Source organism: Furipterus horrens, unplaced genomic scaffold (assembly GCF_987537825.1).
Source record: "Furipterus horrens unplaced genomic scaffold, mFurHor1.1.pri manual_scaffold_1, whole genome shotgun sequence".
NCBI lineage: Eukaryota > Metazoa > Chordata > Mammalia > Chiroptera > Furipteridae > Furipterus > Furipterus horrens.
In genome coordinates, this window is record NW_028327171.1 from 49,502,580 (window position 1) to 49,528,843 (window position 26,264).

At 38.3% G+C, this 26,264-nt stretch overlaps 1 protein-coding gene across 2 annotated transcripts in view; it reads left to right on the top strand.

Annotated features, from left to right (window-relative positions):
* The window catches only part of TPRG1 (tumor protein p63 regulated 1), a 142,041-nt gene that overhangs the window by 16,218 nt on the left and 99,559 nt on the right, over positions 1-26,264 (top strand). For both annotated transcript variants that reach the window (XM_090275265.1, XM_090275257.1), the window contains exon 3: positions 17,854-18,030. In XM_090275265.1, coding sequence (XP_090131391.1) covers positions 17,854-18,030 — 177 coding nt within the window. The remainder of the gene's footprint in view (positions 1-17,853; positions 18,031-26,264) is intronic.

Sequence of the window (26,264 nt, forward strand, 5' to 3'; positions counted from 1 at the left end):
AACTGACTGGGGACTGAACCTGCAACATATGTACGTGCACTGACCGGGAATCAAACTTGTAACCTTTTGGTGTATGGGATGATGCTCCAACCAACTGAACCATACTGGCCAGGATAGGAGCTCTCAGTCTTGTGGAGAAGGAGACAGGTAAATGCACTCACAATTAATGTGATACATGCTGATATATAGCCCTACAAATGATTATAGGAACACAGAACTCAAAGCGGATAGACAGATTTAAAGAAGGAAGAGAAAATTTCAAAAAGATATAATGAGAAAGAACATTTAAGTAGAGGAAATACATGCATAGTCATGAACACAGGAACAGGGAACCACAGCAGTTCAGTGTGGCTGAATGATAATGATCAAGAGTCAGAGACCTAGAAACAAGCTAGAAAAGTACAAAAGAGCCAGAAAGTCAAGAATTCTGAATAACAGCCTAAATAATTTAGATCATACTTCTTTCCTGGAGTCACAAATCGGAGAGCCATAGGCCACTTGTAGGCTTTTGGATAGGGTGTGTGTCCCCATTTTACCAATATCTTGCCATTCCTCATTGCCTTGCATAGGCTCCTCTTCATTCCCATGATGCAGTGCTGTATGGTGGGCTCACCAGCATGTGAGAGCTTCCTATGTGCATCCCTTTCAACCATATGTTCAATGACCACACATTGGCATACTGAATTCAGTTGTGGTATGGAAGTTTATGTCAAGGAAGTGAAAGCAGGGCATTATCATCACTATTATTATTTTAGAATGTGTTTACCATTTAGAACACACTACTGCATTTATGTTTTCTTCATGACCTCTATCGGCATATTTTTTTCTCTTGAGTTACTGTATGGTATAAAATAGGATACTGGCATTTTTAGAAAAGCAGTAGGTTATGGAAATAATTTGCAATAATTTAAACTTAATCTTGATTATTTAGGGGCCTGCCAATATGTGTTTTATTAAAGAAAACAAATAAGACATCAATATTAATATTTAAGATGATACAGCTGTTATACAAACAACTGTTATAGACGCTTATGAATAAACATGCTGCCTGATCACAAACAGTAAATTGTCTCCTCTCTATGGGGTCTCTAGGTTGTCCCAAAATGCCCTAAATTAGGGAAAATAGAGTGGGTCTAGGAGGAGTAATTGATGTGAAGAGAAGGGAGTCTCTGTTTCCATGGGTCTGTTCAGTAGAAAGAACTACAAAGTTTAGGAGTTGCTGTGGCTTCTGAAGTGCTGTACTTTGTGAATTAATAAAAATATAAGCTCTTGAGCAGAGAAAATTACCAGGCAAAGAGAGGGAATTGTATATTGATTAAAGGACCAATCCACCATAAAGAGAGAGAAATTCTAAATGTGTATGCACCAAACAACAGAGCTGAAAAATATACAAAATAAAAAGTGATAGAACTGAAAGGAGAAAAAAATAAGTCCATGATTATAGTCGAGTACTTCAACACCATTTTGTCAATAATTAATATTACAAATAGGCAGAAAGTCAGCAGGGTTTATAAGAACTCAACAGGACCCAATTAACATTTACAGAACACTTCGCCCTGTGATAGCAGAATACATGCTCTTTTCAGGCACCCACAGAAAATAAACCAAGATCCAATATATCCTGAGACACAAAACAAACCTCACAAAATTGAATAGAACTGAAGTCATACAGAGTATGTTCTCTGACTATACTGGAAGCAAACAAGAAATTAATAACAGAAAGATAAAGGAAAAATCTCCAAATACTTAGAAACAAAGCAGCATAATTATAAATAACTCAGGGTCAAAGAAGGACTTTAAAGAAAATAAAAAGCACATTGAGTCAAAATCAAATAAAAATACAAAATATTACTATGTGTGGGATACACCTAAGCTGTTCTGAGTGATAAATTTATAGCACTAAAGGAAAAGTGCTCAAATCAATTGAAGAAAAGTCTTTAAACAACAATCTAAGCTCTTCATCAAAAAACTATAAAAAGAAGACCAAACTCAAAGCGAGAAGAAAGGAAATAATAAAGATAAGAGTAGAAATCAATGGAAAAAAACAAAACCATGCATAAAATTAATGAAGCAAAAATCTAGTTCTCTAAAAAGTTTAATAAAATTGACGAAGTTTTAGCAAGATTGCCAGCAATGAAGAGAGAAAAAAACAAATTGCCAGTATTAGAAATGAGACGATGGGATCACTACATACCCTGCAAACAACAAAGGGATAACAAGTGATTATAGCTACCAACTCTACATCTTAGATGTAATGGACCACAACGCACTCAATATGAAGTGAATAATTTTAATAGTCCTATAACAATTAGTAAATTGCATTTGTAATTAAAACAACCCCAGAAAGAATTTTCCAGGCCCAGATGGTTTCACTGAAGAATTCTATAGAGAAGAATAAACACCAATTTACAAAAACTTTTCCAGAATATAGAAGAGAAGGGAATATTTCCCAGCTTATTCTATGAGGTCAGTATTAACCTGATACTAAATCTAGACAAAGATAGAACAAACGTAAAGCTACAAACCAATATACATAATGAATATAAATGTAAAAATTCTTAACAAAATATTGGCAAATAGAATTCAGCATATATAAAAAAATTATATGCCATGACTAATTGGGGTTTATTCTAGGGATGAAAGGCTAATTCAGTATTGGAAAATTAATCACTGTAATCCACCATATTAATAGGCTAAAAAAGAGAAATCACATGATTCAATCAATTCATGCACAGAAAGCATTTGACAAAATTCAGTACAGCCATTCATGATAAAAACTCTCAAACAAATAATAGAATATAACTTTTAAAATTTGATTAGGAACAGCTACATAAAACCTATACTTAACATATACAATTAGTAAAAGACTTATGTTTTTGCTCTAAGATTTGGAACAAGACATAAGTGTTCACTCCTATTACTCCTATTCAACATAGTACTAGAATATTTAGCAAGTATAATAAGGCAAGAAAATAAAATAAAATGCATGCAGATCAGAGAAGAAGAAATAAGAATGGTCTAATTGTAGATGGTATACTAGTCTTTGTAGAAAAATGTAAGGAATCTACAAAAAATTTTCCAGAACTAATAAATGAGCTTAAGGAAATTGCAGGGTTCAAGATCAACATATAAAAAATCAATTGTAGAAGGTCTGTCTAGAGGTATCTAGCCATGTAATGTGAAAAATAGGAACTTTTATTGAAGAAGTTACAAGATATAAGAAACATTGTATATAGCACAATGAAGCCTCAGTCCCCTTCAAAGTAGGCACCTTGGGACCTCATACAGTTCTCCCTTTCACCATCAGCTGTCCTGTAGTATTTTCCTGAATCTCATCGACACTCTAAAATATCTTCCCTTTCAAAGGTGATTTCAGTTTTGGGAAAATACAGAAGTAGCAGGTCACCAAATCTGGCTGGTAGGAGAACTGAGTCACCCGGGTGATTCGATGTTTTGCCAAAAAGCTCTGCACGAGACATGATGCATGAGCACTTAATCCTGTAACATCCTGCCCATAGCTGTGGCCTTCTGGATCATCCAAATGGTTTCTGTAGACAAGCATTCAAGATTAAGACAAAATTTGATGCATATTTGTTGTTCTACTTGCTCAGTCATTTTGAACACGATGGCCACTCAGTACACATGCTCACTCAACAGCATTACTCAAAGAAAGAAGACATACTTAGGTGTAAATCAAATAAAATGTGTACAGGATTTAGATGTTAAAAACTACAAAATTATCATGAAAGAAATGAAGGAAGATCTAATAAATGGCTAAGTCATACTGTGTCAATATTGTAAAGATGTCAATGCTCCACAAATTTGATATACAGGTTTAACATAATTGCTTTCAAAATCTCAGCAAGATTTTTTTATAGGTTTAAACAAGATTATTCTAACATTTTTATGGAGAGACAAAAAAATTAGAATAGGTAGAACAATTCTGAAAGAGAATATAGTGCATTTCACTGGCAGTTCCTATTTTCTACAATGTAACTTCAGCCCTGGCCATGACTGATTAGGCAAAGAGAGGTTAATTCATTAGCTGGCCTATGACCACCCAAAAGATACCTCTAAGGAATGATTTGGAATAAAAGAATTCCCTCTCATGAGAATTTGAACTTGGATCTGTAGAGCTACAGAGACCAGTTAGCTATGAGAGTGGATATAAATATTCATATATAGTCAAGATAAAGAAAATGATTATAGGTCAAAGGCAAGGTGGAATTAAAGAGGAAGAAACATGGTTAGTAAGGAGAAAGAGCACACTGGTTCACAGAAAAGAGATGAGATGTGTAGAGAGACACACAGGAATCATGAGAGGCAGCCCCTGGGATGGTAGCTTTAATTCCTTGTGGCTTTCCTGGTTTCATAAGCCCAACCATAAATCCTGTTCTTGGACTTCTGTGGAATTCCTTAGAGTATTTTCATAACACTTCTCCTCTTCTTGGGTTTGCCTGTGTTCCCTGTATCCAAAGAGCTGTAACTAACAGAGTGAGCACACATCTCTCTCATTAAAAAAAAAAAAAAAAAATTAAAACAACAGACATGGCAAGATGTGAGCATTTGTTGTGTCTTGTCCCCCATTTCTTCCCTTTCTGCCACCTCCTCAAAATCAGGTGTTGTTCTCATGCCAGCTTCCTTGGCTTCTGATCAAGTGAATCCCCTAAAATGAATTCAAGAGAGGAAAGTCAATCAGGGGTGGGCCTCTTGTTAGCTTCTGGTGTGCTGTGGACTGGAGCTATTTAACAGCTATTCAGTCATTTGTGGGAACGAGAAAGATGAGGTGTGCCTATTCTTTTCTTTCGTGTAGCTTTCAAAATATCCTCTTACTGATGGGAGCATGGTAGGGAGGGCAAAATTGTCTGGCTGTGTAGGAAAATAAGTGGGAGAAGCAGCTGGATGGAATGTATGTGGCCTGGGCAGGGGGTCAGAGAGCAGGATTCTGGCCTTGGCTTTGTCACTCAGTATCAGATGCATGTCATTTATTGAGGCTTGCTTCCTTCATCTGTAAAGTGGGGAAGAATAACCATTCGATGTAAAAAAACATTCATAAACTGCAAAGAAGTGGTTGTTCCAGCAGGTGATTTGGCTTCTGCTTTCAATCTCTCTCCAGTCTCCTTGTTTCTTTTGCTTCAGTCACACCCACTGCCTTGCTGTTTCATGAACATGGTGGATCCCATCTTGGGGACTTTGTACTAGGTCTTCACTTTACCTGGATACTATTCTCACAGATTTCCCCATCTCCCTTTTATCTAGATCTCTCTCTCTATGTGTCTGTTTCCTTTGGTTTACATCCTTCCTAGAATGTAAGTATAAGAGGAACAAGTGCTTGTTTTGTTCACCACTATCCCACTAGAGCTCGGAGTGTAGAAGTTGCTTAATAAATATGTGTTAGATCACTAAAGGGCGTAATTTCTAGACTTGTTACCTGGTATTGCTCTTGTAAAGACAAACCTTCCTATCGCCACAGAGAGAGCATATTCAGTTGAAAATCAATGACTTTACTGTGAGCTATAATTCTTCGCTGCTTCCCTGGCAACTTCTGGCTGGGGCTCATATTTGCATCCACTGCTGGCTTCTTTGGCCAGGATATCTAAGTGAATGTGACATGACTCCTGCAGTTGATGCTCTCATGGGTTTCCTATTGGGTTTATTTTAACTTCTGGTCTCCTGCAACAGCCATTTATAAAGGCAATGTCACATATCATTATGGTCTATATTTTAAGGCCAGGTAACTCAAACATAACTCCCCATATAATGCAAATACATCCAGCTATGTCAGACACATAAGCAGGCAAACAGGCAGAACCTGTCTTATGTATGTGACATTAATGACTACTCTTTTAATTTTTGGACATTTAAATAAAGGTATTTTGTTTATCTGAAAATGTAATAGGTTATAGGAATTCTCATTAAGCAATTTACTTCAATCATTAATTTATTTGTTAATTCAATAAATGTTGCAAAATTGTTTAAAGGGGATTTAGAGGAGTTCATGGTCATCATCATTACATATTGGTAGCCAACAATAATGAAGTATTTTATGTGCTTTGTATTTTATTAAGTGCTCTATATGCACTATTTTTTAAGTTCACAACAATCCTATAAGGTATGTACTATTATTATTTGAAGATGTGGAAAATAAACTTTAGGAATGATAAGTAACTTATGAAAGATCTTAGAACTAGTAAAAGACAGAGCAACATCTCCACCCTTGGGCCTATGTGATAGGAAGCTTATGATTGCTCAGGAACCCAGGACTTGAAATGTAAGATAAAATAAAGTCTTACATATGGTTAAAATGAGCCCTAGGCTCACAAGAGTTTTAATAAAACTGCTGGTCAATTGCAGTTTGTTTTTAGGGACATAAGAAAATAAATTAATATTCACAAAGCAATGTCTCTGTGCCAGGACCAGGCAGGGACTATGACATGATTTAATTATGCTCTCTGGTCTTGGTTATCCTGGCTGGGAGAATAAGGAGCACAAGAGGTTCATTCCTGGAGTTTAAGAAACTTTTGATAAAATAAAAGTGGTCAGGACTGATTATCTAGATGAGACAAGCATTCATTGCAAATACTCTGAGGTATTCCAATGTAAAATATTGGGTAAACCACACACCTTCCAGTGCCACCTAAAAATTCTTCAGGTCTAAACTCATAGAGGATGCACCCGAGTGACTGAAATGTCCTACACCTTTCCTAGATCAGCCCGAATTCCTAGATCAGTTCCTGAAAATGTCCTTGTCTTCAAAACCTTGACCTGCATCTGCTAGCTTTTAAGAGGATATAGGTGTCTGGGATCCCATCTCAGCAATCCTGAATCAAAATCTTCATGGGTATTATCCTCCTTTTTAAGGGAAATTCTATTTTCATAATTTTAATTTACATACTATTTAATTTATAAACATGTTTCATCTAATAAGTCATTCTGTACATGTTGCTATACATGTTTGCATGTGCAATCCCTGTACGTGTTTGCATATGCTGTTACCTCTGTCTAAAATTAATCATTCTGATTCCTCCATCAAGCTATCTTCTGCTCATCCTTCAAAACCTACATTTTTTACCTCGAGACTTACCTGACTTCCTGGGTGCTTTAAGATGCCTTTCAGTAGAGCAAGGTGTTTAATTAAAAGCCTGGGCTCTGGTGGAAGACTCTCTAAGTTTGAATTAATTTCAGATCTTGGCTGTATGACTTTGGAAAGGTTATTTAATCTTTTAAGTCTTTCATTTCTTACCTTTAAAATGGGGATAATGACACTACCTTCCTCAGAGGGTTGCTGGGATCATAAATGAGGTAATGCATATGAAGCACTTAGAGCAAAAACTCATATAAAGTAAACACTGAATATTAGCCATTAATCATGACTTCTATAATACTGTGTAAAAATTCCCACCATATTGTTTATCACTCTATAGAACACTACTTCTTTAAAGTATATTTTATTGACTATGTTGTTACAGTAGTTCCAGTTTTTTCCCCTTTGCTCCCCTCTCCCCAGTACCCCTCTCTCTTCCAGCAATCCCACCCCCCTTAGTTCATGTCCATGTGTTGTGTGTATAAGTTCTTTGGCCTCACCCTTCCCTATATTATTCTCAACTTCCCCCTGTCTATTTTGTACCAATTATTCTTCTTAATTCCGGCACCATATCCCCATTTCTTCCCCTCCCCCCTCCCAGCTGAGAACCCTTCAAATGATCCCCATAACTATGATTTTGTTGCTATTATGGTTTGCTTAGTTGGATTTTGTTTTTATTTTTTAGATTAAGTTGTTGATAGTTGTGAATTTGTTGTCATTTTAATGTTCACAGTTTTGATCTTCTTTTTCTTTAAGTAAGTCCTTTTGACATTTCATATAATAATGGCTTGGTGATGATGAACTCCTTTAGCTTTACCTTGTCTGGAAAGGACTTCATCTGCCCTTCCATTACAAATGATAGCCTTGCTGTACAGAATAGTCGTGGTTGCACATTGCCTTTCATCACATTGAATACTGCCTGCTAATCCCTTCCTGCCTGCAAAGTGTCCTCTGAGAAATCAGGTGATAGTCCTATAGGCACCCCCTGTAGGCAACTCTTTGCCTCTCTCTTGCTGCCCCCAGGACCCTCTCTATCTTTCATCTTTGGCATCTCAGTCATGATGTGTTCTGGTGTGGTCTCCTCTGGGTCCAGCTTGCCTGGGACCCTCCATGCTTCCCAGACCTGTATGTGCATTTCCTTCAAAAAATTTGGAAATTTTTCCTCATTTTTTTCAATTCTTGCTTCCTCATTCTGCACTGGTTGACTGTTTTTTTCTTCCTTATGTTCCAAATCATTTGGAAGGAACAAATCATTCCTTCCCTTCACCATTGGTTTTGTGTGGATTTTCCTTCATTTCACTAAGCATAGTCTTTACTTCTTCTCTTATGCGTTTGCTGTACTCAAGCATATCTGTCAAACCTGTGAGCATCTTTATCACCACTGTTCTGAATTCTGCATCTGTTTATCTCCTCATCTATTAGGTTGGCTATCTCATCGTCACGTAGTTCTCCCACTGAAACCTTGATTCATTTCCCCTTTTGGTCCATACTTCTCTGTCTCCTCATTCTGACAGGCTCCTGTGTTTGTTTGCCTCTGCATCCCAGGTAGAGCTGTCACTCCTGTTATGTTGTAAGGGGTGGAGCCTTAGGGATTCGTCAGTACAGGGCGACCTGTTTCACCATGTTGTGGCACTGTATGTGGGGGAGGGGTCCGAGAGTGAACAATGCCACCTTCCCAGCACTCACCACTTTTTCCAGGCACCTCTCTTACTTCCGCACTGGACTGGCACTCCTCTAGCTGTTGCCCTGGCTGTTGTTTCCAGACTGTGTGGGTCTGTGGATGTTCTAGGACTGTGGGGGCCCTTTAAACAAGTGGACTCTGCTGAGACACTGGCAGTTTCTGCCTCCACCCCAACCCCCACTGGTCTGCACAGTCAGAAGCTATGAGGCTTGATATTCACAGGTGCTGGGACCATGAGCTGCTAGGCCTGATGAGGAGTTGGGTATGCTCCCCAAGAGGGTATGCTCCTCCTGACTTTAAAACATGTGACTGCACAAACTGCCAGCCTGCCACCCCCATTGCCACTGCTGCCACCGGCTCCACCCCTCCTACCTGTCTGGATGAGTGTTTCTTCTTTATATCTTTGTTTGCTGGACTTCCATGCAGTTTGATTTTTCTAGAATTTCTGGTTTTCTCTAGTTTTGAGGTAGTTATATTTCTTCTTAGTTGTGTAGGGAGATGCAGTGTGTCTGTCTACGCCTCCATCTTGGCTGGAAGTCTCATTTTTTCTTATTCAATAATACTTGATTTATTAATCTCCTATATTAGATTATAAGCTTCTTAAGGGCAAAGACGATTGTAGATAACTTTATAGTCTTGAGAATCTATATCCACACAGGCAGCCATCCGTCTCGAGAGACGATGGTGTAGCTTCTTAAGAGTCTATCTGCACCGCCGAGAATGGCTGTGCAGTCCGACTCGGGAGTGACACGGTATCTGTCTCCTCCCATGTTGAATCGACATCTTGCGATGACGCTGGAGTGTCCTCTCCAGTGAAGCTGAAGCTACAGAGCCTGGGCAGGGTGATATGGAGGGTCTGCTGTTGCCCATGCAGCAGGCCCCCCCTCTCTTCGCAGCTGAAGGGTCCAAGGGAAAGACGGAGTCAATACAGCTTGGCTTCAGGTGCGCCGCAGGAGTTGCCGGTGTTGACTACAACGTCAAACCGCCTTAGGGACTCCGGCTCCGGATTTTCTGTCGGGGTTTACTCCCTTAGCCTTTCCCCTGAAGAGGTATGCCGCAAGGCAGCGGAGGTTTTTTGGAGTCAGAGTTTTCCTTCTCTGATGTGCCCTGACTGGAAGATCGAACCAGCGACACTTTGCTCGCAGGCCGACGCTCAATCCACTGAGCCAAACCAGTCAGGTAAGAATCTATATAATATATTTAATATAGTATAGATACTCAGCAGTATTTATTGATTAATTGGAGAGATTTCATTACCTTTCTAATGGATGGCAGTTTGGTAACGTAGAAAGTTCAAGGGTTTAAAGTGAAATTTACCTTAAATGAATTTTAGCTATGTCAGTTGGAACAATTTAACATCCTGTATTAGTCAGGTGGCTCTGCTATAACAAAATAGCAGAGACTTGGTGGCTTAAACAAGAGACATTTATTTCTCACAGTTCTGGATGCTAGAAATCTGAGATCAAGATACCTATAGATTGGATCTTGATGAGCGGTGTCTTCCTAGTTTGCCTTTCTACTGTGTCCTCACATCCCAAAGAGAGGATGCTCTGTTGTTTCTTTTTCTTCTTATAAGGGTACTAATCCCATCATGGTAGTCTACACTCATTTAAACCTAGTCACCTGCCAAAGGCTACACCTCTTAGTCCTGTTACATTGAGGGCTAGGGCTTTAACATATGAATCAGGTGAGGACAAACATTCAGTCTAAAACACCTCTCTGAGCCTCAGTTTCCGCACCTGTCTTCATCAGGATTATTTTTGGTGAGGATTAAAAGAGATAACATGTACCTAGTATTTGCCACAGGATCTGATTCAGAGAAGAACTCCATAAATGGAGGTTTCTCTTATTATAATTTAAGAAAAATGTATGGCAGAATTATTCATATATGCATAGAACTCAGAGGGTTTAGACGAGGCATACAAACACATACATATGTATATACATAAATATACAAATATATATATGTGCCTAAACTCATATATATCTTTGTGTTATGAGGAAAAAATAGATTTTTTTCCCTACAGTTAACTGGAACAATATGAAATCTCATAATAGGATTTTTTTTACTCAGGAAATCCTGTGGATACATAAATGGATGTTTCCAGGCCCATCCTATCTGTTTTATGGAGGCATTCTGTCTGTCCTATAGAGGTGCACATTAAGGAAGTATTGAAGAAATAAATAATCCTGGCACTTGTTTTTGGTGTACGTTCCAAAAGAATCGTTTGTAATTGGTAACCTGTGCATTTCCAGCACTTAAATGTTCACCAAACAGCAGGAAAGAAGTGTTGATGAGCACCTTCTTAAAGGGCACCAACAAAATGCCAGGGGCTCCTTTTGTCTCACACCTGTGGGCAATGAACTACAAACCGTGAGGCCTGAGTCTGTGGTCTTGTGCTACCATGATCAAGTCTCATCTCAGTTGTGGGTACTACTTTAACTACTCTTCCTTACATGACTTCACCCACATCTTAGAGAATTGTATATCCCTTAAGAGCAGAATGCTCAGTATCCCCAGTAGTGAGCATAGACTCTGGTACATGCCTGGCTGCTTGGGGGAGCAGGGAGGAAGAGTGAGCCACAGCAAGTCAAGTCTGGGGACCTGTAACAGGGAAGGCTTATGGACATGGGCTTTTTATTAGAACACTGTGCTTACTTGGAGCATCCTCTGTTTTAAACACATTGGAGAAGGCTTGGAAAGAGTAACCAAATGATTATTTAGCTAAAGGTTTTATAAGTCTTCTCTTAATTCATGGGGGGCGGGAGGCTGCTTTGCTTCAGTGCCATGCATTTTTCATCTGTTAGTGTTTGAAGAGCAAACCCAAATTAGATTCTCTTCAGGGCCTGGGACCCAGTGGGTACTGAGGGAATATGTGTGGAGTGAATGATTCAGTGTTTTTCCCCTGGGTTGCTGATTCCTGACTAGCCAAGATACTGTCTTCCTCTTTCAAGGGTCGAGCCGTGCTAAGAGGCTGGAGGGGCCCACAAAGAAAGGTAGATTCGTCAATCAGGTAATCACTCTGTTCAGCATCAACAAAGATGTCTCTACTGAGTGGTGTGTGTTTGTGCACGTACGTGTGTGTATGTGTGTGGGGAGATAACATTAGAAAAAAAATCTTTTTTGGAAGAAAATCATTTCCAAACCACAAACTGATCTGACACAGCTTTCAAAGAGCAACTGTAAGTATTGTTGGGTGTTGGGCTGGGGCTCTGGGAAGGCATCTGGAGTGGTTTGAGTAACTGGGTGGAGGTTCTGGAAACTTGCTCAGGCAGGTCCTTCCTGTCATTGTTAGTTCACTGTTGCCCTCTGCTGGCAAAACTGTTGTCATCCCAGGAAACTGCAAATTTCACCAAGCTCCTAGGTTCCCTCCTATATTGGGGGTATAGGATCCCTTCCTTGTCAAGTAGGGCAATGACACTAGTGCTGAGGAACACTGATGGGCAGAGGAGATGTGGCAAACGCTCTTCCAGGAAAGACTGGCTCTCACAACTGAGGGAATGAATCTTATGGTTCCAGTTTTCTATCCCATGCTCTGCTCACTTGCTAAGAAAGACCCTGCTCTCTCTTTGGCTCTCTACTGAGCACAGCGAGGGGACCCAGATGAGACTAAGGCACCACCATCTCTGCACCAGATGTGGGGGAAATGATAGGAAAAGCACAAAAATCACTTAATATAGAGAAGATTGTGACTAGAGCCACAACTGAGGCACTGATAAAGGCTTGTGTGTATTTAAAAGAAGAGAGAGGTGGCATCCACTTTGGGGGAGAGGGAGGTAAGGGTGAGGCTCCATGGAACAGATGGCACTTAAGCAGAGAACTGGTAGGATGGGTGAAAGTTATTATTTTTTAAACAATTTTTTTTATCATATAAGTACAATATGTTCATTGTAAAAAAGTTAAACTGGCTTATAAAAGCATGAAAAGAAATAAGTCACTTGAAATCTCACCACACAAACTAATGCATTAATGTTTTGATCTTATGTGTTTTATGGCTGTTATTACAAAACTGAAAGTACACTAAAGGTAATATTTTTTATCCTGCACTTTTTCGCTATTATGGAATAAACATATTTCCGATGTTACTGATTCTTTTTTGAAAATGTCCTATTTTATGGGGGAGTTTTTTAGTGTATAAACCTGAGGATAGGATTCCTCTATGAGCCAAGGCTATGGGTTGTACAACACAAGGACTGTTCATTCTTCATTAATTCTTTTAAGAAATACTTTTTGGACCTTTACAACCTTGGGGACACAATGCTAAGATCTGACTCTGTCTTTGTGGAGTCTGCAGTATAGAAGGAGAAACAGACATTACTTAGATAATCATAGAAATGACTGTAAAACTGCAGCTGGGATAAGCACAATACCATGAAGGAGCAACGTGAAGTGCTCTGAAAAGTGTCTGTCGGCAAGAAGAGAAGTAGTCACAGAGGTCTGGGAACACTTGCTTGAGTAAGCGATAATTGAACTCACCACTATAAGAGGTAACTAAGTAAAGAAGATGAGAAACAGCAGAAGGAAGAGTATGTTCAAAGGCCCTTTAGTAGGAGTGGGCATGGTGAATACGAGAAACTGAAAGGAACTCAAGGAGAATGAAGTGAAGAGACTTGGCCTGTAATGAGCTTGTAGAAGTAGATAGGGCCTAACCCTGCAAATCCTCTTAGACGAGGGGAATAATTTTTCTCATTGTTCATAACAATGCTGGGGAACAGTTGAAGTGTGTTTGCACAGCTGTTTAAATGTTGAAGCCAGAGTAGGGGAGGTAAAGAGAAGATTTGGTTTTTCAGAAGGTCCACCTCCTTGCAGTATGGTGAAGTGGTCAGAAGGGAACAAGAACAGGTACAGGTAAACCAGTCTAGGAACCAGTAGCCCAAGCAATGGTCCAGGCAGGAGATGAAGGAAGACTGGATCAGGATGGCAAAAGTAGAGAAGGAGAGGAGTGTGTGGTTTTGACAGATATCTGGGAGGAAAATGTCTGTGACTTGGCACGTGAGATGAGGAGACAGGATTAAGTTCAGAGTGACTCCTATATTGCTCGCTTGCTTAACTGAATGGAAGAAGGGTTCTTCCCCAAGACAGAAAGTATTAGATGAGGATAAGGTTTGAGAAGGACAATTCCTGGGGAGAAGTTTCTCAGAGAGAACAATTCAAGGACTGATACATATCATCACAGCGGCTCCTTCCACAGGTGGATTTCGCCACATTTTTACATCATACTAAAGGGTCCTCTATTGAGAGGTGGGTAAAACTAGGGAGGAAGCCAACACTATGGTTAAATTTGGTATATCACTACCTATTTAAGGTTACTGCACTACTGCTTGCTAGATGTAAAACATTGGGAGAGTCATTTTAAGGGTCTCTGGATCATAGTTTTATTGTCTTTAAAAAGAGGGTAATAGCATCTAGTCCAAAGGGTTGTTGTGAGAATTAAATGAGAGCATTGATAATCAAGGACTTTGTAAACTCCCACAAGCTGTACAAATACAATATATTATTTTTATTTCTACTGTATTTGCTCTGAATATTATCACCAACCAAACTCAAATTATATTAATATTAGGAATTTGAAATTTAATGTTTTCTTCATAAGTTCTTTGAAAAAAATGGTGTGATTGAAACCTAAATAAATACACCCACCATCTAGGAGCAAGAGATGATGACCCCAAACTATTTATAAGCCTGAGTGTTTACTTAAATTCAGAATTTCCCAAAATGTAAATTATGCAGAGTCTGTGTCAAAGCAGAGCACTCTGTGTTCCTAAAAAGAATTTTCTTTTCCCCCTAAATCCTTTACCTTTTAAAATAAATCTCATTATGGAGTGCTGACATTTTCAATAAAACCATTCAACCAAAAGCTGTGGTTTTTTTAGACTAAAAACAAGTCTGGTTTATTAGGCAGAAGCTTATAACTTGCTGCTAAGTAGATGCAATCTATTTAGAGAGATTTATGTAGATATTTGGTAAGACATTTCAAAGTCTCCTTCTCTTTCTGACTAACACTGAGAGTGTTAAACAGAGCATTAAGAATTCTCTCCTTCAGTCGGTGATGTGTTGTGATGTTGTTGAAGTAGACGGGAACTTTGGAACCAAGATTTAAACCAGGCCTCTCAGACTCTGCACCGCTAAATCTACCAGCATGTTCTAGCTAAGTGGTGGCTTTATTTTTAAAAATAATTTTTATTAAATTTATTAAGGTGATGTTGGTTAGTAGGATCATATAGATTTCAATTGTACATTTCTATGGTACCAGATCTGTATAGAGCACTGTGTGTCCGCCACCTAAAGTCAAACTATCTTCCTTCCCCATATATTAGTCCTCCCCGCACCACCCCCCACCTCTTTCTCTCTGGCAACCACCACATTGCTGTCTGTGTCTACAAGTTTTAGTTTTACATTCCACACATGAGAAAAATCAAATAGCTTTTTCTGACTGACATTTCACTTAGCATAATATTCTCAAGGTCCATCTGTGTTGTTGAAAATGGCAGTATTTTGTCCTTTCTCATCGCTGAGTAGTATTCCATGTGCATATGTGCATCTTCTTTATCCAATCCTCTACTGAAGGACACTTTGGTTATCTCCATGTCTAGGCCACCATGAATGATACTGCAATAAACATTGGGGTGCATATATCTTTGTGAATATAAGTTTTTGAGGTTTTGGGGTATATATTCAGGAGAAAGATGCTGGATCATATAGCAACTCTATTCTCAATTTTTTGAAGAACCACCAGACCATTTTCCATAGTGGCTATACCAGTATACATTCCTACCAGCAGTGAATGAGGGTTCCCTTTTCTCTACAACTTGTCCAACGCTTGTCCTGTTGATAGCAGCCATTCTAACAGGTGCCGTATGGTATCTCATTGTAGTTTTGATTTGCATCTCCCTAATAGCTAGTGAGGCTAAACATCTTTTCATATATATATTGGCCATTTGTATGTATTGTTGGGAGAAGTATCTGTTCAGTTCCTCTGCCCATTTTTAATTGAATTGTTTGTTTGTTTGGTGTTGAATTTTATGAGTTCTTTATATATTTGGGATATTAAGTGAAGAGGCAACTGACTGAATAGGAGATAATATTTGGGAACAACAGCTCCAACATAAGTGGCGGCTTTAGATATGACTTTCTTCAAAGGGTTGTGGAGAGATGTAGAGTTACTAGTTATACATACATACATAACAGCCAGCATATAATGAGACCTCCATCAGTGATCTCATCCTTCTTATCTTTCTTCTTCTGCTTCTTCCTCTTTCTTTGTCTTTCTCCCTTTTTCTCTCCTTTGTGTCTCCTTTTATTCTTCTTCCCATTGATTTAACACCTCACTTTTCCTTCAGATTATACTGAGGAATGGTATATATTTAGGTTACCCAAAATTATTTAGTAACTTAGGTCACTGCCAGTAATAATAAGTTGATTTGTAGAACACTGATTAAGAATCAGGTCTTTTAATCCTCTCCCAGAACTAATGAGATGAATACTAGTCTTGTCTCCATTTCACAAATAAAGAACATGAGCCAAAGACAGGTGATAGAGCTGAAAGTTTCCATCTCCATCCTCACCCAGTCCAAAGGTCTCCAAAATGATTATGAATACCACTCACTTATTTACTCTACAGATATTTAGTCGGTGCAGGTTACTTGGTAGGAACTGCATAGAGTGAGTAGACCAACAGACATGGTCTCTGACCTCATGGAAAATACACACATACACACACACACACATGGATGTTACTCAGTCCATCTATTGTCATTGCTCTACCCTCTGTACTATGGTTTCTATTCTGATTTGGCAGTGTCCATGTGGTACCTGTTACTAAACATTTTACGTATAATTCTTTCTTAAAAATAGTGGTAAGTACCATAAAGAAAAAAAAAATCAGGATGCTTTGAGAGAGTGTAATAGGGGGACAAGTTTATATAGGAGTTATAAAATCATCTTTGGATGAGGCACTTGAACAGAGACTCGGACAAGGAGTTTTCTCAGCCTGCTATGAGATGATGCTTGGTAGAGGCCAGATAATTAAGGGACCTGTAGCCCAGTTGGATAACTTGGATTTAATTTGATAAAAAATAGGCTATTTAGTAAGGTGAACATGGAGTGATATTATTCCTTTTGTATTTTCAGAATAGCACTGTCATTACTGTGCATAGATGGGAGTGGGTGCCCATACTATCTTTACATTAGATTGATTCTGTGTAGTGGGGATTCAGATATAACTTAATCACAAGTCACCCTTTTTAGTCTCTTAGGGAAGACAATACATGTACTAAAACAATTGTCACAAAAGTCATGAAGTGCTATATACTAAAGGCTATAGTAAATAGACAGGAAAAGTGCCGTGGGTGAGAGCAATCATAGACCATGCTCTCTTTCTCATAACCAGAAGTCATTGTTCTGATTCCTTCTTGTTCTCCCTGCCGGAGAGAATACTCAGAATTTTCCATGCATGCACTGGAATGCTCTCAAGTCTGAAGCAAAACAATTCAATAAAAACTTATTTAGTGTCTAGTTTGTCCTCAGCTACCTATATTTCTACCAGAAGGATGTGATAGGATGGATGAGCTTAAAGTAGTGATGGCTTGGGGATCAGTGGACCTATGTTCAAGTCCTCATTTTACCTCTAGTCAGCAATACAATCTTTGGATAGCAGCACAAACTAGTGCGTAGTAAAACTTGTGGTGCAGATTGTGTTAGAACAAATAGATGTTTCTGGAATCCTTGAAGGAAGACACGCTTTATGAATGTTTCCTGGAGAACTGGGAAGGCATGGAGGAGCATGAATCAACTGACTCCCATCATGATAAATACAAACTTACTATTCCCCTAATGGATCCCATCATCGGTAATCATCTCTGAGCTCTGTGGCAATAAAACATTTCCCTCTGGTCTTTTACCCTTCTCCTATCTTGCTCATGGAGCCAGAATGAAAGAGAGAAGAGATGGTATTCCTCAACCCCTCTTTTACTGAATGATCAAACCTCACCATATTCTTTGTTACTAGAGATGTTTCAGTAAATGTCATTATCTTTAACTTGGAAAGATTATGCCATCAACTATACTTCTCTGTGATGATTCTTACAGGATAGATCACTGGAACAATGAAAAGGAAAAGATTTTGGTGGTCACAGACAAGACTCTCTTGATCTGCAAATATGACTTCATTATGCTCAGCTGTGTGCAGTTGCAGCAAATCCCCCTGAGTGCTATCCATCGCATCTGCCTGGGCAAGTTTGCCTTCCCTGGGATGTCCCTGGACAAGTGAGTATGATGTCTGAGGCTTGGGAAAGAGGTGCAGTGGGGGTGGATCATTTAGGGAAAACAATTACAAAGTCATTTCAGTTCTGTAAGCTGGGACAACCCAGGGGAGAACTGTGGAGCTCTACAGTTTAATTCATCAACCATTGAGTCCTTACTCTGTGTTAGACAGGGATAATATTTTGAGGAAATTTTTACTTTACTATGAAAACCTGATAAGTAAATGGTCAAATGCAGGATGGAAAGAGCTGTGGGAGCATGCTAGGAAAGGTTCTCAACCCATTTATTGGGGAGAGAATCAGCCAAAGAAGGATAACAAAAGTTCTAGGACATTCCAAGTAGAAGGAACAGCACAACCAAAGGCATGGAAGTAGAAAAATATATAATGCTTTTGGAAATTCAAGTTATACACATGGACAGAATCCATAATGGCTAATAGCTCTTCTCAAAAGAAGTCTCTTTGGATCTCCTCTGAAAGCTTAGTAGAGGAGGCATCAACTGCCTCAGAGATGTTAACAGTTACCCAGAGATCGGGTGAGGTCTACAGAGGAGGATTGCTGAAATGAGTAAGATCTTGTTACAGTCTCAGAAAGAGATATTTAGAGCTAACATTTTAGAAATAAGCCAAAAAGCCTGCAGTCTTCCTCTAACTTCTGAATGTGAACTCTTCCCATTAAACTGTGGGCTTCTTGAAGTCAGGTATACTTTTTTTGTCCTAAAGTACCTGGTATTGGGCCTGGCACATAATAGGAACTGAAAAATCTTTCTAGAAGAGTGAAAAAAGAAGAGCTCAATCAAGTTATTGGTTTTCCTTACACAAAACCTGCCATACCAAAGACCTATTTTTTATTTATTCTTTTCATGGAAACAAGAAGTTAGTAATTGATTTAGTTCATTAACTTTTTGAACTGGCAGAATTTTCTAAAAATATGTGCACATTGTAAGCATATATTTAAACATCACAGAAAATATTTCTCCCATTCCAGATTTTCAGTTCCTCAGAATTATTTTTATAGGTGATAGCAGTTATATATGTTTTTTTTAAGTATATTTTATTGACTATGTTACAATAGTTCCAATTTTTCTCCTTTGCTCCCCTCTGCCCAGTAACACCCTTCCCCCAGCAATCCCACCACCCTTAGTTCATGTCCATTGGTTGTGCATATAAGTCCTTGGCTTCACCCTTTCCTATATTATTATTTTAAATTAATTAATTGATTGATTTTTTATAACAATAAAAAATAACAATTCCCCCCTCTCAGACTTAAGACCCTTTATAATCTTATAAAAGACAATGGGCAAAGGTCTCGTGCTCCTCTAGCTACTTCAAGCTGGACATGGTTGTCATCCTACCTACCCTTGGGTCCAGAAATCCCTAATAAGAGTGGGGATGTAGTGGAGAGGATGACCTTCCCATATGGGGAAGGATCTTTCAGACTCCAGGTCAGTTGGCTGTCCCCGGACAATGGCCTGCTTAGTTTAACAGGCTGGCATCCTTGTTGTATTCCATCCACTTAGTTCAGCCAAACCGTTGAGTCTCAGGAGGCAGCGATGCAGACAAGATTAAGTGAGGCCTATACATACAGATAATCACTCAAGTAATGAGATCATAGGCTTATGCCCACTGGTTCAGATTTGCTCATTTGTTTGTGTTGTTCATTAGATTCCTGTATTAGGTGATGTCATATGATATTTTTCTTTCATTGCCTGGCTTATTTCACTTAGCATAATTCTCTCCAGTTTCATCCATGTTGTTACAAATGGTAGAAGTTCCTTCTTTCTTTCTGCTACATAGTACTCCATTGTGCAAATGTACCACAGTTTTTTGATCCACTCATTTACAGATGAGTACTTTGGTTGTTTCCAGCACTTGGCTATTATAAACAATGCTGCTATGAACATAGGGGTGCTTAGGTTCTTTTCAATTGATGTTTTAGGATTCTTCAGATATAATCCTAGCAATGGAATTGCTGGCTCAAAAGGTGGTTTCATTTTTAGTTTTTTGAGGAAATTCCATACTGTTTTCCATAGTGGCTGTACCATTCTACATTCCCACCAAAAGTACACTAGGTTTCCTTTTTCTCCACATCCTCGCCAGCACTTATTGTTTGCTGATTTGTTGATGACTGGTGTGAGGTGGTATCTCATTGTGGCTTTTATTTGAATCTCTCTCATGGCTAGTGATGTTGAGCATTTTTTCATATGCCTTTGGACCCTCTGTATGCCCTCTTTGGAGAAGTATTTGTTCAGATCCTTTGCCCATTTCTTAATTGGGTTGTCTATCTTCTTGGTGTTGAGCTGTGTAAGTTCTTTATATATTTTGGAGATCAATCTCTTGTCTGGGGTATCATTGGCAAATATGTTTTCCCATATGGTTGGTTCCCTTTTCATCTTGCTGATGTTTTCTTTTGCTGACAGAAACTCTTTAGTTTGATGTAGTCCCGTTTGTTTATTCTTTCCTTTATTTCCCTTGCCTTAGGAGATGTATCCATGAAGATATTGCTACATGGGATATCTGAAATTTTCCTGGCTATGTTTTCCTCTAGGACTTTTATGGTGTCCTGGCTTACATTTAAGTCTTTAATCAATTTTGAGTTTATTCTGGTGTATGGTGTAAGTTGGTGATCTACTTTCATTTTTTTGCATGTCCCTGTCCAGTTCTCCCAACACCATTTGTTGAAGAGGCTCTTTTCACTCCATTTTATGTTCTTTCCCCCTTTGTCAAATATTAGTTGACCACATAGACCTGAGTTTATTTCTGGGCTCTCTATTCTGTTCCATTGATCTATATGCCTGTTCTCATGCCGGTACCAGACTGTTTTGATCACAGTGGCTTTGTAGTATAGTTTGGTATTAGGTATTGTGATTCCTCCTACTGTGTTCTTCTGTCTCAAGATTGCTGTGGGTATTAGGGGTCTTTTTTGGTTCCATATAAAATTTTGAAGTATTTATTCTAGGTCTGTGAAAAATGTCATTGGTATTTTAATAAAGATTGCATTGAATCTATAAATTGCTTAGGGTAGTAAGGACATTTTAATGATGTTAATTCTTCCCATCCATGAACATGGTATATGCTTCCATTTATTTGTATCTTCCTTAATTTCTTTCTTCAGTGTTATGTAGTTTTCTGAGAACAGGTCTTCTATCTCCTTGGTTAAGTTTATTTCTAGGTACTTTATTTTTCTTGTTGCTATATTGAATGGGATTTTTTTTTCTAGTTTCTGTCTCTGATATTTTATTGTTGGTGTACAGAAATGCCTTCAATTTCTGAATACAGTATTCCCTCACTTATCACAAGTATTATGTTCTAGACACCCCCACAAAATAGGAACCTTACACTTATTCTACACTCTTAAATCTACATAACTTTAACAACATATGTATACAGTACCACAAAATCCTGTGATATAGTGAAAAATTTGCAAGAAATAATTAAATATAATATTTTTTAAAACCCCATGATAAAGTGAGACCACAATAAGTGAACCGTGATATAGAGTGGGACTACCGTATTGACTTTGTACCCTGCTATTTTGCCAAATTCACTTATTAGGTCGAGTAGTTTTTTTTGTGGAGTCTATAGGGTTTTCTGTGTACAACATCATGTCATCTTCAAACAGTGACATTTTTACTTCCTCTTTTCCAATTTTGATGCCTTTTATTTCTATTTCTTGTCTGATTGCTGTAGCTAGAACTTCCAAGACTATGTTGAATAGGAGTGGAGAGAGTGGACATTCTTGTCTTGTTCCTGAACTCAGGGGGAATGCTTTCAGTTTTTGCCAATTCAGTGTAATGTTGGATTCAAGTTTCTTATATATAGCCTTTATTATGTTGAGGTATGCTCCCTCTATTCCCATTTTGCTGAGTGTTTTCATCATAGATGGATGTTGTACTTTATCAAATGCTTTTTCAGCATCTATTGGTATGATCATGTGGTTTTTGTCTTTCACTTTGCTTATGTGATGTATTATGTTTATTGATTTGAGAATATTAAACCATCCTTGCATCCCTGGGATGAATCCCACTTGATCGTGGTGTATGATCTTTCTCATGTGTTGCTGGATCCAGTTTGCCAATATTTTGTTGAGGATTTTAGCATCTATGTTCATGAGTGATATTGGCCTGAAGTTTTCTTTCTTTGTTGTGTCTTGACCTGGTTTTGGGATTAGGGTAATACTGGCTTCATAGAAAGAGTTTGGGAGTCTTCCCTCTTCCTGGATTTTTTGTAATAGTCTGAGAAGGATAGGAGTTATTTCTTTCCTAAATGTTTTGTAAAATTCAGCTGTGAAGCCATTCGGTCCAGGGCTTTTGTGTGCCAGGAGTTTTTTGATTACTGTTTCAGTTTTACTAGTTGTTATTGGTCTGTTCAGGCCTTCTGCTTCTTCTTGATTCAGTTTTGGAAGATTATATGTTTCCAGAAATTTGTCCGTTTCATCTAGGTTGTCAAAGTTCTTGTGATACAGTTGTTCATAATAATTTCTTACAATTCTTTGTATTTCTGTGGTATCAGTTGTGATTTCTCCTTTTTAAATTCTGATTTTATTTATTTGGGTCCTCTCTCTTTTTTCTTGATGAGCCTCGTTAAGGGCTTGTCAAGTTTGTTTATCTTTTCAAAGAACCAGCTCTTGGTTTTATTGATCTTTTGAATTATTTGTTTAGTCTCTATGTCATTTAATTCTGTTCTGATCTTGATGATTTTTTTCCTTCTACTTGCACTGGGCTTTGTCTGTTGTTCCTCTAGTTCTTGTAGTAGTAGTGTTCTATATTTTTTTTTATTAGAGATCCTTCTATCCTTTTTAGGTAGGCCTGTATTGCTATGAACTTTCCTCTCAGGACTGCTTTTGCTGTATCCCATAGATTTTGGGTTGTTGTGAGTTCATTATCATTTGTTTCCAGAAACTTTTTTATTTCTTCCTTGATGTCATTGTTAACCCATTTATTATTTAATAGCATGTTATTCATTCTCCCTGATTTTGAATGTTTTTGAATTTTTTCCTTGAGGCTGATTTCCAGTTTCAAGCCCTTATGATCTGAGAAGATGCTTGATATAATTTCAATTTTCTTGAATTTGTTGAGGTTTGTTTTGCTTCCTGCCATGTGGTCTATCTTTGAAAATGTTCTATGTGCACTTGAAAAAAATGTATATTTTGATTCTTTGGGGGGAAAGTTCTATATATATCAACTAAGTCCATTTGATCTATGGTGTTGTTCAGTGCCTCAATATCTTTGGTGTTTCTTTGCTTCAAAGATCTGTCCATTGTTGACAATGGGGTGTTAAGGTCCCCTACTATGAGTGTGTTGTTGTCTATATCTTTCTTGGAGTCTTTCAAAATTTTCCTTACATATTTGGTGCTCCTGTGTTGGGTGCATATATGTTTACAAGGGTTATATCTTCTTGATGGATTTTTCCCTTAAGTATTATGTAATGTTCTTCTTTGTCTCTTTTTATGGCTTTTGCTGTGAAATCTGTTTTGTCTGATATGAGTATTGCCACCCCAGTTTTTTGTTCATGTCCATTTGCTTGAAATATATATATTCATCTCTTCACTTTTAGTTTGTGTAGATCTTTTGTTCTAAGATGTGTTTCTTGTAGACAGCATATATGTGGGTCATGCTTTCTAATCCATTTGGCTACCTTATGTCTTTTGATTGGAGCATTTAATCCATTTACATTTAAGGTTATTATCGATAGGTACTTATTCATTGTCATTTCCCCCCTTTGTACATGTGTTTCTCTCTGTCTCTCTCTGTTTCTTCACCTTCTTAAAGCAGACCCTTTAGCATCTCTTGCAATGCTGGTTTGGTGGAAATGTATTGTTTTAACCTTCTTTTTTTCTTGGAAACCCCTTATTTCTCCTTCCACTTTGAATGAGAGCCTTGCCGGATAGAGTATTCTAGGTTGTAGGCCTTTGTTTCTCATTGCTTGGAATATTTTTTTTTTGCCATTCCCTTCTGGCTTGTAGTGTTTCTGCTGAGAAATTTGATGCTAGTCTTATTGGAGCTGCCTTGTGTGTTATTAGTTGTTTTTCTCTTGCTGCTTTTAAGATACTCTCTTTATCTTTGAATGTGGCCATTCTAATTATGATGTACCTTGAAGTGGGCCTGTTGGGATTCATCTTCATTGGGACCCTCTGTGCTTCCTGGACTTGCATGACTTTTTCTCTCATCAAGTTAGGGAAGTTTTCTGTCATTAGTTTTTCAAACAGGTTTTCTATCCCTTGCTCCTCTTCTTTTTCTGGAATTACTATGATATGGATATTATTACATTTCATGTTGTCCTGCAGCTCTCTTAAAATGTCTTCATTCTTTTCAGTCTTTTATCATTTTGTTGCACAGTCTGGGAATTTTTTTCTTTGTTCTCCTCCAACTCACTGATACGATCTTCTGTTTCCTCTAGCCTGCTTGTAATTCCTTCTACTGTGTTCTTCAATTCAGATTGTATTCTTTATTTTCTCCTGGATTTTATTGATAGCGTCTATGTCCTTTTTCATGCTGGTGCAATTCTCGGTAAGTTCCTTGTAGTTTCCCTGGAGTTCTTTGTAGTTTTCTTTGAGCTCACTGATCTCATTGAGCTTCTCTATAATCCATGTTTTGAATTCCATGTCCGATAGTTTGCTTTCCTCTATTTCATTTAGCATTCTTTCCAGGGATCCCTCCTTTCCTTTCGATGGTGGGTTGTTTCCCCATCTCCCCATTTTTGTGACTCATCTTGTTTGTTGCTGCTTCTTAGATTGATCTGTACTTCCTGGATCTGCTCCTGGTTGTATCAGATCGTGTACCAGACTGGGCCTAGGCAGCTTGTTGGAGACTACCAGAGATCTACTGCCTTTGTCTCTCTTCTTTAGTTGTTAATCTATTCAATCTGTGATCAGCCGTCAGGCTTAAGCACTGAGGATGGGGCAGATTAATTCCTGTGGGCAGGGCTTTTGCTTCACCTTAGGCTGGCACCACTTGGAGGGGAATGGTCTTCCTGCAATATGCGGAATGAATCAGCACTGGGACCCAGTCAGCTGCTCCCTCAGTTCTCTCCTCAAAGCCACCACCCAAATTCTCCCCAAGTGTCTCTAGTCCTCTCTACCCTCCCTCTGCTTGAGTCCAGTGTAAGTGGGTGCCAAAATATTTTCATACATGATCTGTTTAAGAGCTCTTTGTCTCCAGCTGTTTCTTTGAGGCCAGCAAAAAAACCTGTGCTTTTCATTTTTCACAGCTGGATGCTCTTTTACCTTCCACTCTATTGATGTAGTCTGGGAAGCAGAGCTGGAGGTTTAGACCCTGCCCTTCAGGGGAAACCCCTGGCTGCTGAGCTGTTTTCTCAGTCCCTTCAGCTTCCACCCATAGGAGTCCAGCCAGCCCTTTCGTGTCTCTGCACTTCCTGCCAGTCATGTTGTGATTAAGTGACCTTTCCTGTCTCCCTGTGGCTATGAGACTTCTCTCCAGCTATTGTTCAGTTGATATTCCAGATGATTTCTCCACAACTAAGCTGTAAATCCAGATTGGTCCTGGGAGGAGGTTAGTGTAGCTTTCACTTACTCCTCCACCATCTTGGATCTCATCTCCCTTCTTAGCCTAGCACTTTCAAAGCAATAATCTCTATATGTGTTATTGTAAGACATAGTCTATAACTGTATAAGACTAAAAATGCCTTTATATGGATATATGTGTGTTTGTCCACATTTGTATTTTACACACACAAATTATTTTACCCAATGTGTACACTTGTCATAAACTGTCTTGCTTCAAGTGATTTTATCCAATGATACGCCTTGGAAACTTTATTATATAATCATGTATAGTTCAACCTCAGTCCTTTTAATAATGCAGGCTATTTGATTTTAAGCCTAATTTTGTTTTTAAAAATAGTTAAATTTATTTTCCATTTAGAATTTACCTTAAATAAGGGAAAACATATGCAGCCAGCTTTTTTTTTTTTTTTTAAATCTAGATTGCAGGCTAGATTTATCAACATCATTTATTCAATACTCCATCATTTTCCCTTTATAATATTTACTGTACCATGTATATTTGTGTCTCCCTCTGTATTCTTTATTTCCTGTTTATCCATTTATTAAAATACAGCATGCCTTTAATTATTGTAACCTTTATTTATGGTTTAATACCTGTCTAAGTAACTCCCCTCTTATCTTCTTTTTTGACAAATTATGCCTATATATGCATATTTACTTTTCCAGCAGCTTGATCAATTTTTAAAACTCCTATTTTTATTAAAAATTTCAAAT